At 35.6% G+C, this 14,474-nt stretch overlaps 1 protein-coding gene across 5 annotated transcripts in view; it reads left to right on the top strand.

The window, feature by feature from the left end:
* Positions 1-14,474, top strand: part of UBR3 (ubiquitin protein ligase E3 component n-recognin 3) — a 95,815-nt gene that overhangs the window by 46,166 nt on the left and 35,175 nt on the right. For 3 of the 5 annotated variants that reach the window (XR_007777971.1, XM_050976874.1, XM_050976876.1), the window contains 5 exons: positions 2,427-2,515; positions 7,855-8,004; positions 8,492-8,625; positions 12,086-12,196; positions 13,722-13,934. Coding sequence is in view for 4 of the 5 variants with exons in the window: in XM_050976874.1 (XP_050832831.1) it covers positions 2,427-2,515; positions 7,855-8,004; positions 8,492-8,625; positions 12,086-12,196; positions 13,722-13,934 (697 nt within the window). In the remaining variant the exon portion in view is untranslated. The remainder of the gene's footprint in view (positions 1-2,426; positions 2,516-7,854; positions 8,005-8,491; positions 8,626-12,085; positions 12,197-13,721; positions 13,935-14,474) is intronic. The other 2 variants (XM_050976875.1, XM_050976877.1) reach the window with 1 other exon arrangement.

Below are 14,474 nucleotides of genomic sequence, written 5' to 3' on the forward strand. Positions count from 1 at the left end.
GAAAATAAATTTTTCATTAAAATCTCTCTGATATGTCTAAGGTCTACACTGTACTGGAAGATAACACATAAGAATATGGCAAATAGGTTTAACATATTTGTACGTTACATACTTTACAAAGTGAAATTATTTTTGTCTTGCTAGTGTTTATTTAATAGTTTAATTTTCAACATTGTTTGTAATAGTTCATTTAATGAGAGAAATAGTCAGGGTTTAACATGTAAAATTGCTAATCAGAAAAAGCCAGAATGAATAGATGCTTTAGATAAAACACAGCTACATCTTGGGCACCTAATCATTAATGTGGTACTCAATAGTGCTAGATTTATGTACAGGAGAAGCAGGGGCATGGATGAAACAAGTAACTCTTCATATAGTAAAAGGGTAAGGTCATTCCTTTTCCTCTATAAAAGCATGTGATGCTTTTAAGGATCTGTGGGAGGCCCTCTAAGTTTTCAGTTAAGTTTGGGGGCTAAAGCAACGGTAAAAATTAATGTTTCCCATTTTTTGTTGTTCTGAATAATTATTATCTTTTTCTCAAATTTATAAAGGTATTGGTGGATCCATGAAGTTTATTGAAGGACAGTGTGATAACTGAAATGACTAAACCCGTAGAGTGACAATGTTCATAAAGCCAAGCTGCATTTTTTACCGTTTCAATTGTTTTAATTTTCCCCCCAATTCCAGTTTTGTGTCAGTGAAGACTGAGCAGACTGTGAACGTTAAGCAATCACCTTTTTTTAGCTTCAACATATAATGGCATCACTCAGGCAATGGATTGTTGCCATAGAAACTGAAATGCAGGACTAGCAGCAAGCTTGAGCTGCTTGCAGTATTTTTTCAATTGCAGTGTCATATTCCCATGGGCCATCATGGAAAATTACTGAGCTGTACTGAATCTGTCAGAGTTTGTTTATGTCTTGTTATTAAATGCATCTATTTACAGTCACTCTGCTTTTAGTTGAGGTGTTGAGAAATTTCCAGGGAGAAATAAATAAAATCAAGTCTAATGAATGCTCTGGTCTGATCCTCAGAATAATGAATCTTAGTGATGTCGTAAATAGAAGTTATTTTGAGAAATGGCGACTGTAAAATGTTGCAGACAAATGGGCAGAGATATTTGGGTCTTTCAGGTGCCTTTAAGAAAACAAAATAGAAGCTTTGACTTACAAACAAGTCACCTCAGGATGACAGGTTACACTCTGTGAGCTGCTTTGGGCCTGTGCATGCCAGTTCCTGTACCAGGACACTGATAATCACACAGTGCTTGAGACTTAAGAGGACTCACCCATCCGGGTATCAGACACCAAGTGATGTTTTTAAAGCCCATGTTAGTTATCTGAATCATCTCTGAGCAGTGGAAAAATGCATTGTAAATGCTGATGCCCAGAACTTGTAGCTATGATAGAACTTCTGTAGCTGCACTGGGGAGGTGCTGTGTAAACCCCCTCAGCTGAGGACATTTTCTGTGGTGAGCAGCTGTGGTATAGGGCTTTTGTTTGGTTTTCTCACTTCCACTCTCCCATTTCCTCTATTTGTAAATTCATGTCAAAGTAAAGAAAATTAATGTCTATTTTCTTTATTGTTTTACATCCATCAACATTCCTCTACCCATTGCAGTATGTATTTACATAGGGAGTTATACAGCTGGTCAAATAGCCTTGTGCAGGTCACTGAAACTGTTTAAATAGAAGAATAGACAAGAGTGAGTCTGGTGTTTTCCATTTATAAATCCAGAGCTGTGACAAAAAATGAGGAGAAGTTAGTGAAATCAGCTTGACTTCAGGGAGATAAGGGTTTTTAATCTGGATGCAGACTCAAGGTTCTTTCAATCCCAGTATAAAAGCTGGTGGTGGGCAGTATTTTGGGTGGGAGTGGCAAGAAGGAACCACTGGGAGGGGGCTTAGCTGGAAAATAAATTATTCATAATTGTTTCCTGTGCCATCAAAAGCTTGATATCAAAAGGGAGTGAGGTGGGCTTTTTATTATTGTTGTTACTATTAACTGGCAAATGCTGGTTTCTCACAGAAGTACTCACTTTTGTACAAATGACATTGTTCTCTGGTTTTCATCCCATGTGTAATAGATACAAAAGTTTCAAGATTAAGGTATTGAGTTCCTTTTCTTGTGATGTCATGGCCTAATCTGTTGAAAGATCTTGTGGTGAATACCTTTGAAGGGTGTTTTAGGACAGGATTTTATTCAGTTTTTTCAGACTCAAAAGAAAGTAACACTAATTTCTTTTAAAATTCTGCTTTAGAAAAGCAAAAGAATCCTTTTTTAGGCTTGGTAATTATTCCTTTAGATCAACCTTAATTTGGAATGATACTGTATAAGGTGGTAATTGCAATCAGCTTGACACTTTCAAGGCTTTTTTGCTCCATTATGTATTTTTATTTTTTCTTCTTCCCCCTTCTTTCACCTAGACGACAGAAGGCTAGAGAAAGGCAACAGAAACTGTTGGCTGAATTTGCCTCGAGGCAGAAAAGCTTCATGGAGACTGCCATGGATGTTGGTAAGTTTTTGTGTGAATGACTTGCTTGCTTTGATTTCTGTTCCCACATGTTAGTATTAAGGTTTCTACTCAGTTTAAAACACAAAGACACACACAAAAAAACCCCCAACCAACTAACCAAACAGGAAACCCTCCCTCAGATTCTGCTTTTGTATCCACTTGTTAACTTCACACTTCTTAGGGAGCTTCACTTTGTTTATAGGACAGATATTGCTGAATACAGAATTGCTAAAGAACAGATTAAATCTGGAGGACATAAATTTATTCCTAGTTTTTGTTAATATACAATTCATTAAATGTGTGATGTGTTTTAAAGTATTTACCTTTAATATAAAATTGTCCCCAAATTAGCTTGTCTTTTTAAGATTGTATTTTTCTTTAATCTGTAGTAATAAAATCTAAGATTATTTCTCCATAGAGCCTCAAAGTTCAATATGGTGAAAATTTTAGCTTTTAAATGTGCTTATGGATGTGAGGAAAGCATAATTTTTAGGTCACCTCAGTTGCTGTAAGTGATAACGTTGTATTCTATTTCAAATACTGTCTTTACACACAATCAGGTCTTGTTTTTCTTGACGGTGAGTTCTCTCAGATGCTCCTGAGTAGAAGTGCATAATCCTGATTAGTTTGTGTTCAGCTGAGGAAGGGAAAATATTTTTGTCATTTGGGTCACTTTGTGTTCCTAATAATTACTTTGCCTTTTCACTGTTTTCAGTGTCTTCTATGTTGTGATTCCATGTTCTGACTTTGTTATGAAAATACACTGAAGTAGTACTATAGTCCAGTACCAGCTTTTATGTTCTGACTGGCATTAAAATAGCTCTCAGAAAGTAAGTTCATATACCATTATAGTGCATGGGGTTTCTGTAAAAATCTAGATTAATTTTTGCCAGGAATATTTAGTTCAGTTTATTGAATCTTAAGTGGTTTGTTTAGCTGTGAATTCAATCTCTGTATGATCCAGAAAACGACTAAAAGTGTTGCAGAAACTATTGTTATTCTAATTTTAAAGCACAAAACACAGTAAGAATTTTGAAACTAGTCTTTCTTGAGTGATTCAATTCAAAACTACTCTTATGTAATTCATAGGGTTACCCTGAATCATAGCATAACGGTACTGAAATAGCTGTTAGAAAGTAAAAAAAAATCCTTTCATACTAAAATCAGTAGGAATTCGCTTCCCCTCACACAAAGTCTGTTGCCTGTTATTTATAGATTGAAGCCCAGTAGTAGGTTTATTTCTTAATTTTGTTCACTTTTTGTAACAGTAATACTGTCAAAAATGCAGGGATGGTGAGGCCTCAGCTCCCTTGTTTTGTGACTGCTTCAGTTGGTGTCATTTGGGCAAATTTATATTATTATCACTGGTAAAATGTGAGAACTGTTGTAATTGGTTTGAGGTATGGCACTTAAAAACTTCATAATACCTTTCAATTGAGAGAGTAGAAGAAATATTGGAAATATTCTGAAAATAAGTGTGCCTAAGAAGAGAAAGGAATAACAGAGAATAGCCAAAGCTTAATGGTTATTTTATTATAACCCATATACTTCTTAGTTTCTAAGGTCTTTAATAAAGTGCACAGAGGCACCATGAATCCCCTGAGGTATTCCTCTTTGATTGTTGGGATGTTGCAATGAAATATGGCTTAAAAGGAAGTTACCTAATTAAATGTTAATTATTCAATATTAAATGTGTCTCATTTTACTAGTAGCACTTATTTATTTGAATTGACATACATAAATTCATCTGAGATTCTGAAAATAAAGGTTGGCATTTTCTTTCACATAGTTACTGTAGGGAAAAAAAAATCCAATTATGTAGCACTTTCCATTTGTGCCCCCTGTTACTTTCTATTTATATTCTGTGACATCTGCAGAACTGCATTGCCATTCAAGCTTGCCTGGAAGTAATTAGGTGAAATTTAGAAACAGTTATGTTAATGAACTAGGATAGAACAGCATCCACTGTGCTGTCTTTAGCTGTTTGACTGCAGGATAAACAAAAAAGGAGACAAATAAACCAAGAAAAGTGTTCTAAAAACAGCAGATAGAGCTCTTAATGTGTCTGAGGGACTGTCCAGAGAGTCAAAAATGTGGTGTTGGTTTCAACTCCAGATGTCTTCCTGCTCCTGGTTACAGCTCCTGGTTACAGCTCCTCTGAGCTCTTCACAAGCACTGCCCCAGGGCAAGACCATGGGTTATCTTGGGGTGTGGAACTCTGTGTAAGAGGTTTTTTAAAACTTCATAACCTTCAGAAGGGACTTGATAAGAACAAAACTAAACCACTCAGTTCTAGGTTAATAGTAGCCTTTAACAAATTACAGTTATATTTGTGAAGATCTATCTGCCTGAATTTTATAAAAACAACATTTGATCTGTTCCAGGCAAGCTGCTGAACTACTTATACTGAAAAATTGTAAATAGGTTAAGTTGTTAATTATAAATGTAAGATTGATTTCTTCAGTAGTTTTCACATGTCTGAAGTGGCCAGTGTGATTTTTAAACTTTTTTAATGTATCCTGATAAGTATGCAGATGATCTTTTCTGTCTTCCTTACAAGGTGTGTCTTAGCAGGATGCCATTTTGTCCTTCATGAAACATTCCTTAGTTAGACTTAAAAAGAAGTGCAGAGTCTTAATGCAAGGTGACATATATTTCCTAACACTCAATCTTCTGAACCCAGATAGAAAAATAAATTAGGTACTGATCTCTTGAGAATGTAAATGCTGGGTCAGGGCAAAGAATATTAGCATACTAATGGTTGCTTTGATACCAAGGGGCCTCTTTGACACAATGTGTGCAGCAGGACAAATGTTGACTACAGTCAGTGGAGATTGTGAACTATATGTAGTGTGTTTACAAAGCCCTTTTGGTTTGGGGGGTTTGCTGGGTGGAGGAAATAACAGGATACATCCTTAGCTCTGGAGAGTAGAAATGAAATTAGATTCAGGTAGCAATGTGTTCTGCAGTACATCAATGTGCTAGTTTTTAGCAGATTGAGCAGTAATTTGTTAGGAGGTAGGAAATGCTAAGTTTTTGTAGCTTTGTGTCTCTACTTCTATTGGTACAAAAGTAAACAAAGAGCTGAATAATTAACTTTTAGAAAACTCTTGGGAGCTACAGGGTTTGGCTCTTCCCTGGATTTCTATCACAGTTTAAATTTGTCTACCCTCCTTGAGTGTTTTATGGTTCATATTTATTCAGACTTGTGAATTAATTCCCAAGGACAAAGAAAAGTTCTAGAACCCACTGAAAGTGGATGAGGTATACTACAACAAAAGACAAATCTCATGACAGAAACTTGGTGAACTGATAGCAGTACCATGTGTCTTACCTTGAATTTTTCATTGTCTCCTTCTTTACTCACTTCCATTGTTAGGACAAGTCTGTGAAATCAATTAGGTTAAATCTTTGGAGCTAGCTTAAGTGAGTAATTGAGGTATATCAGGGTCCATTCAAAAGAAGTGAGGGGTTTTGTTTGGTTACAGTTTTTCTAGTTTAATTTTAATTTCTTCCTGATATCCCTTTGTTTTCTTTTACTAGCTCAGGTGCAAATTATTTTATTACAAAGTCTTCCTTGGTGCTAGTAGCTTACTTTCCTTGAAAGTTTGTTTGCCAGAATAGCCTAGCTTCATCCACATCTAGCTAGTTGTGAAGGAAGTATGGACTTAATCATTGAGTTCTAAAATTAAACTAGCCTGATTTTTATGTGCCTGTTCCCCATAGGCAATAAAAGTATAAATTGCATATATTGAACTGATTTTAAACACATTTTCAATACAAAGTTCTGGGGGTTTTTTCCTTCAAGTAAAAAAATAGGCAATTTGTGATGAATTAAGGGTATTTTGTAAATTAAATATTGACAGATTTTGATGACTTCCATTGAATTGCTCTAAATCAGATTGATACATTGTATTCTCTTTCTACACTTCTGAAAAATGTTGAGTGGTTGCATATTTTCTGTTCACTGATGATATTTTAGAAAAGGAGGGAAAAGAAAGCTGGAACTCTAGTCCTTGTCACTTCTTGCATTTGATACATAGGTGTACATGATTGTGCATTACACAATTATGAGGTGATATTCAATATAAAAAAATTAGCTTTTTTTATGCTATTTTATGCTCCCTTCTCTGCTACCATTTGCTTCTAAGCTTCCTGGATGTCTGGATATTTGCAGTTGATGCATTGTGCTTTTTATTTCATAGTACATCTGGCTGCCACTAGATGGTGATAGACATGTGTACAATATTAACAACTGCATGTCAATGAAGATCAGGGCTCATTTTCATATGGCCCTCAATAACTGACTAGGAAATCAGTACTTACTAAATCAGTGTAATTTGGATTCAGCCCTGTGAGCAAGAGCATTGCTTAGAGCTTTTTATAGCAAAGAAATATTCTGCCTGGCACCCAACACACCTCTCCTTATGGCAGCAGCCTCCTGTGCCAAACTTGTAGTAGACTTTCAGAAGACAGGAGTTCCCCTAAAAACAATTCTGCATGAGGACTGTTGCTGTACTAAAGGTTTTTGGATTCTCTATTCAGTACTTCAGCCTACTTAATCAGAGGGATAAGGGCTATGGTTGAAGTTAGGGAGGAAATGTTTTCCTTTATAAAAATTTTGTTCTAGGAGAGATGCAAAGAACCCATGTATTCTAGGTCAGGAGACTGACTGTGTGTACAGCAGGAGTGGATTATTTAGTCCTAAGGTGCTTTTCTTTCAAATCAATCAAGAATTCTTCACTTTGTGACATAACATAAAATGGCTTGCTCTGAAATCAGCACCACTAACTGTCATGTGATTGATGCTATGTGAAGTGCAATGGCTTTGATACTTCAGAGCTGGGCCTTGGCCTTGAACATTTCTGTGCACCTAGGAAGGAGCAATGTGGACCATGAAGAAAACAGATAGCCATTTTTCCTTCAAATGGTTATTTCAGTCAGCTAATTTGGTTTTACTAGAGAGTCATATTGTTGTCCTTCATCTCTCTATGTTCAAAGTCTTCAGTATATCTAATGAGATACAAGTTAGACCTCTGTTTTATAGAAGTTTTTAAGAGATCAAGTTTAATACAAAACTCGAATGAAACATTTAATTCCACAGGGAGTAATTTTGCCTATTGAAAAAACACGTGCTTCATTTTGTAGGTGTCTTTCTTGGAAGCAGAAACGTTCGTTTCAAGCAACCGACAATGTTTTAGTTGTAGATAAACTAGAGAAATTATTTTGTAGTCTTTTCATCGCTGCCTCAATGCAGATGGATTGGACATCCTCAGATGCAAATCCTCAACTGGATTTCTTTACTTCTGTTTAATATAAATTTTCTTATTTGTTTTTAGAATCACCAGATGCTGACATTGCCATGGAGGTGGCTACATCGGAACAGCATGTTTCTGAGGCAATATATGACTGTGTTATTTGTGGGCAAAGTGGCCCTTCTACTGAAGACAGACCTACAGGGCTAGTTGTACTATTACAGGCATCCTCAGGTATGAATGTGTGGCTTGTAGAAAAACTGTGTTTCTGCAGCTTTTAGCATGTGTGCATAAATCCTCTTGTGTCTCATGAAGTCTGGAAGCACTGGGTTTCCTAATTTTTTTTGTGGATGATCCTCTATGAGTCACAAAAGGAACTTTTAAAAAGTTTGGGGAAAGAGCAAATTGTTAAATTCCCTCCTACTTTCTATTAGCTTTTGCAAATGCAGAAATACATTACAGGCCTGCAGGAAAATCAGTCTTGGAAGGAAAAGAAAATTAAACAGCCATCAGTGTGTCTGCATGTAGATACGAATGCTAATGAATATAGGTGTTTGTATGCATATATATATATATATATGTAAACAACTTTCACTCTTTAGATTCTTTTTAACATCAACAAAGCACATTATAGTTACAACCAAAATTGCCTGATTGTTTTCTTAGTTGTTTAGCCTGTTGTTTCCCATGGCACTGAGTGTTGCTGCTTCTCTTCTGGCAGTGTTGGGGCAGTGCCGCAATAGCAGCGAGCCCAGGAGACTGCCCACGAGTGAGGAGGAGCAGATCTATCCCTGGGACACCTGCGCGGCGCTGCACGACGTCCGGCTGACAACGCTGCAGCGCTACTTCAAAGATGTAAGGACTTCAGGGGAACTAGACTAGCACTTAAGAACTATTTGTATGCAAAAAAAGAAATGAAATTGCAACTTAGAGTTCTTCTAGTTTCATTTCTACATTTAGCAAGTGTTTTTTCATGTTGCAGTCATTCTGAAGTGTTTACATTTGATAGGCTCCTCATTTTTAAACAGTTTCTGGCTTTCTCCTATTGTGTTTTTGGCAGTAGGCATCTAGTATATCTACAGGCTACACAATCATTAAACATTCACACAGATACTCTCTAGAAGAAGGTATTTCACAATCCAGTGTGACCAAACAATTGAAATTTGGGCTCACTGTCTAAGTAAACACCAGTTCTCTTGTAGCCATTCTGAAATCCCAGTCAAGGAATTGCTCTTAATCAGGTAAAAGTGTTTTGGAAGTGCAGAGTAAGTGGAAAGAGTTGTTTTAATCTGTAACGGGTTTCTGAGCCACTACAGAGAAGGGGAGTATGAGTGGATGGGAAGGAGAAAGCAGTAGAATGCGACCTCTTCACTGCATCCTCGACTCTGCACAACATCTGGAGTTCAGTTTTACATTAATTGATAGTAGATGTCTGCTTTGCAGTTCTGTTAGCTGTTCCAGTTTTACACTACTTCACAAAGCCAAGTTACAGCTTTTCTCATTTAATTTTGAGAACCAATTCTTGTTGCTTAGCAGAACATAGTCAGTTGTAGACCTTTGTGGAAGGGCTGCCTGTGACTTCCCTTGCTAGTGCCTAAAAGAGCTGTGTAAGATAATACACAACTGTTCTGAGAAATCATTCTCAGGGAGAGTAATATGGAACCTGTGATCCCAAATTAGCTTCTATAGACTAGTCCTAAGTGAGATGCCAGCTCTTCAGTGTATCTAACTAAATAATAAGCCTTCAGAAGCTTAAAGATTGTCTTTAAAGTGGAGAAACTGGCAATTTTTATTCTAACACAGTTGATAGATTTTTCATAATGCCATCCACAGATAATTAAAATTTGCCAACTGCAGCCAAGCTCACTTATGTAGATTAAAGTAGGGTAAAATTCATAATTGTTTTGATGCAGTCCTAAAAATTGGTCATTTTTTTCAGAAAGCATCTTATTCTAAGGAAAATATCATGCATTTCCTTGCTAGAAAATGAAATTCTAAAAAACCTAAGCAAAAAGTTTTTTTTAACAAACTATTCTTTAGCTGAGAAAGAATTTGTGGACATGCTTTTCTTCTTTTGACATTGATGATACTGGTTTAATGTATCAGATAGTTAATCAGTATTTTTTCCTGCTGAAGTGATAAAAAGCATTGAAGTAGTGCTCAGGTGGAGCTTTATTTTTATATGTTTGCATACTACAAGTGGAAGGAGTTCCAAGCAAATTGTTACCAAAAGCTCGATCTTACTAAAGCGTGTATTTCCCTTCCTGTGCAGTAACACTACCAACAGGGCATCTAACATGCACTGTAATGCAATGAGCAAATGCATCCTACTTTCAAAAATTCCAGTCCTGATTCAAACATCAGTTGAATTAGCTATTTTTGTTTTCAGGTCACTACTATGCTAAAAAAAAGTCTCTGCTTGAAAGAATGAATCCTGAAATTGCTTTGGACATAAAAATGGAAACATCTGCTAGTGTCTTGAGTGTCTGGTTCATCTGAGCTAAGCAATAGGAGCTCCTACTGCTTATCAACTGTGTCCTCCCCAACAAGTGTCCTTCCTTTAATAGATTTTGGGAGGCAAGTGAATAATTTCACTTAGATGTAAAAATTTTAAATTATGAAACATGATCTAGCTTATTCTGCTAGAAGAAAAAAAATCCACAAAAGTACCATTGAAAAGCTACATGGTGCATAGAGATTAGGCAAACCAGATCACTTCTTTCCATCTTGCACTTTCTTAGCTGGAATTTGATGCTTGCTGTCAAGGAAGAGAGTTCTTGCCCATTAAAGGAAAAATTATTCAGAGTGATTATTTTTAATATGGAGAGGTATGACTAAAGATTAGAAGATAAAATTTCATATACTGAATTAATAGGACTGTTTCCAGAATCACACAGTACTCTGTAACCAATAGCTTGATATAGGTGTGCTCCATCCTAAGCCTATGGCTTGCTTTGGACTCTCCTTTATTTCTGAGCTCAAGAGTGATAAAATAAAGTCTTTCTGGGTAAGACTTTGAGCTTGTTTTGTTCTTTGGTTTTTTGCTTGTGTTTTTTGGTTTGTTTTTTTTTTTTTTTTCTTTTCTTTTTGCAACTGCTACTCTGTAGCCTCATTAGATATATGCAGTAAATAATGCTTTTTCTGAATGACATATTGATCCTGTGGGGCCTAGCCAGGTATATCATATACCTTGTTAATACTGCAGTCTACTAAATCATGCAGCAACCAGCAGGAGAAAGTCTTTCTTATTTTATGGCCGGAGAGGCATACAGCACATAATGAATGACAGGTTGAAGCATGGTAAACAGGAGCATGTCCCTAGCTAAAATTTGTATTTTTGTTTTGATTTCCTGCTCATATGCTGGAAAAAAAAAAACAAACAAACAAACATACTAGGACACCCTTAGAAAATGCAAGTGTCTGAGTTGTTCATGGTACTCATCATCCATTAAGACTGTTTTAGGGCCACTTCACAGTAAAAATTATTTTCCAATTCTGGTAGCCATAAATCTTTCTCTGTTCTATAAATGTATAATCAGAATGTACTTATTAGTCTGTGTATGAAATTTTTGAGAAATGGAAATTTAATACTTAGACTGACTGTAGTTTGATATTCTGCAAGAGTATTTTCAAGAATTTTTTAGGAATTTGCCAGAGGTGATTGTTTCTTCAGTTCATTATTTTCTGAAAAAAAAAAAATCTGTGGGGTGATTTTTTTGGACTTCTGGGCTGTAAATACAGTCTTCCAATAAGGCCAATGTTTTTAAAACAAACCTACTATCCAACCAAGTCCTCTAAACAAGTATTTGTTCTCTTTTCCAATTATGATGAGTTATAGATAATGCTGTTCAAGAACTCATTAAAACCCCTAAGTGTTTACAATGAATTTTAATAAGAGATTGTGGTTTAATTATATAACTATGGTGTTGTTATTTTGTTATCTACAAAACTGAATGAAATGTGTTGGAACACTATATTGCCCTTGCAAATGGGATCACTTCTGCTATTGGAACAGCTGCTGGAGTTAGACCCACCTTCATGCAGTAATGCAAGAGATTCCTTAAAAAAGTTATCTTAAGTGACAAGAACTGCAGAAGTTTAACTATGGAAAGAATAGCATAATAGCTGCCATGTCAGTCAGCATAAATAAACACTTCTGATAAATTCTTTCTTTCTTTATTTCCTCAGAATATCTTTAATTAGGTAGCATGCAAATAGAAATCTGTCCATCTTGTAAATCTTGACATTTTAGTAAATACTTTTATAGCTTTATATATTACAGTTGTTTTTTCTCTCTGTTGTTGCTTCGATTTAGAGTTCCTGCCTACAAGCAGTGTCAATAGGCTGGGAAGGAGGTGTTTATGTACAAACTTGTGGTCACACTTTGCACATAGATTGTCACAAATCCTACATGGAATCCTTACGGGTAAGTGAAACTGAGGGTCAGAGTTGTTCATTTGGATCTGAACTGCTTTTACTGAAATCAACTGGATTTATGCTGTTCAAATCAGATCAATCCAATGTTTTGTATGCCTGTACAGAACAGTTTCATTATGTTTTGAGAACTTAATAACTTAATCTCTTATTGCATCTTGACATTATTAACAAAAGTACTTCATTTTCTGTAATTCTGATGTATCAGAAGAAATCTCATGCAGAATTAACCAGCACAAAGATAAAGACTAAGTGATGACTTCTTGTTTCATATAAACCAGCACTTTTGTTCAACATTATTTTACAGGATATTTCTTCAGGTTTTGGGTTTGGTGGGTCTTTTGGTGGGGTTTTGTTTGTTTGGGGGAGGGGGATGGTTGATGGAGGAGGGTGTTTGTGGTTTTTGTTAGTTTGTTTTTCTGGTTTTGGATTTTTTTTGTAATTTTTGTTGTTTTCTTTTCATCTTGAGAAAAACTGTGAGCAATTCCTTGTATTTTTAGTATCAGCTTTGCTCCTACTGTGTGAAACTTTACCTCTAAAGAAACTAGAAGGTGTGCCAACTTGGATCCCATGATGAATTCTTTTCCATATTAATTTAAATTTGCTTGCATCAGTAATTGTATCATCAAGATAAATATAAAATAACATGAAAATCACGTAAAGAATACAGCAGCAAAATCTGGACTTTCATGGCAGACTTTCACTTTACAGAATTTTGGAAAAGGGATTTTTTTCACCATATAAATAATAAAGTCATTTTTTTGGTGGATTCTCTATTAAACTTGAAACAAACTGTAAGTCCGTGTAATTGTGTTCTTGAAGATTCTAGATTATTTAAGTGAACTTCTGATCCTAGCATGTTTTACTAGTACATATATAAGTGCATATAATTTTGACTATTTACTACCATTTTAGGACTGAAATAATTTATACAGACCTGTGTTCATCTGGATAAAACATTTATTTTTACATACAGTTAGATGTCAACATGGGAAACCACAGAGGCAACTCACGAAGTTGAAACAAGGTTTCTTGCCAATTTACAGGAGTACTGAGGATATGTCCTCACTTTCCAAATGTGTACTTCTGTGCCCATTCTTTCATCCTTCATGTGATACACTAAATAATCAGGGTTTTTTTCATGCTACCTGCCAATGGCTACTTGATTAGGCTTTTTTCAGCCTGTACTTGGAGTCTCAAACTTCATGGGAATTGTCAGAAAGAGGTAGCACACATGAAATCTTGGAAGTATTCCATTGAAGTCTTTCTACATTATTATGGGGATATTGTTGACAAGGGGGAATGCTTAAAAATCAGGAAAATTGAGTTGGAGGATTGTAAGACAGTCTCAAATAGCTAAGACCTTTGTCAGTCAAATGTGTAACTGTTCTAATTATTCTTTCTTTACAGTTTTAGGTCATAGACTTAGTTTTTTTTCAGTATACACCTGAAGTATCAAGCTAAAAAAACAGTAATCATTCACAAATTTCAGCTCCATCTTTTTTATTTCCTTTTAGAATGACCAAGTCCTCCAGGGTTTTTCAGTGGATAAAGGAGAATTTACCTGTCCCCTGTGTAGGCAGTTTGCCAACAGCGTTCTTCCTTGTTATCCTGGAAACAACATGGAAAGAAGCGTTTGGCAAAGTCACAGTAACAAGTGTATGCAAGATCTTGTGCAAGAGGTGGAAGACCTTCAAGAACAGCTGGGAACTTTCCCAGTAAGCATCAGTGTAAGGCAGAAAGATCCTTGTTAATTTGCCTCTACCTTTCAGTTTTTACATTATATTGCATTTGTGATCTCTTAGAATCCTGGCAACCTCAGAAAGTTCATTTTCTTCTGATATTGAAGGCAACATACTCTTGTTTTCTTATCAAGAAACTTAGAGCATTTGCTGTATTACCTACTAAAAATAAACAGTTGAAAGCTGTGACAAAATGTGATTAATATCATTTTTTTATTGAGTACATTTTCAGTTTTCTCCATAGTGATTCACATAGAACAAAGTCATGTAATATAAAATATATTTGTAATTTTCATCAAATGAAAAAACAGCAATAGTCTCAGTAACTGGAAGCTATTTAAACAATGTCTCTTAAGAACTTTTATTTTTGTAAGGTATGGATTATTCATTTTACAGAGAGAGCAATTTGCAGATGCTCATATGTTACAAAGCTTCATGAGGTCCTCTGAATGACAGAATAAATTATATTAAGTTTTGTTACCTTAAAGTCTCGATGGAGATGCTTTGTGGTTTTGTGTACCTGTACAG

The sequence above is a fragment of the Serinus canaria genome, chromosome 7 (assembly GCF_022539315.1).
Source record: "Serinus canaria isolate serCan28SL12 chromosome 7, serCan2020, whole genome shotgun sequence".
NCBI classification, from domain to species: Eukaryota; Metazoa; Chordata; class Aves; order Passeriformes; family Fringillidae; genus Serinus; species Serinus canaria.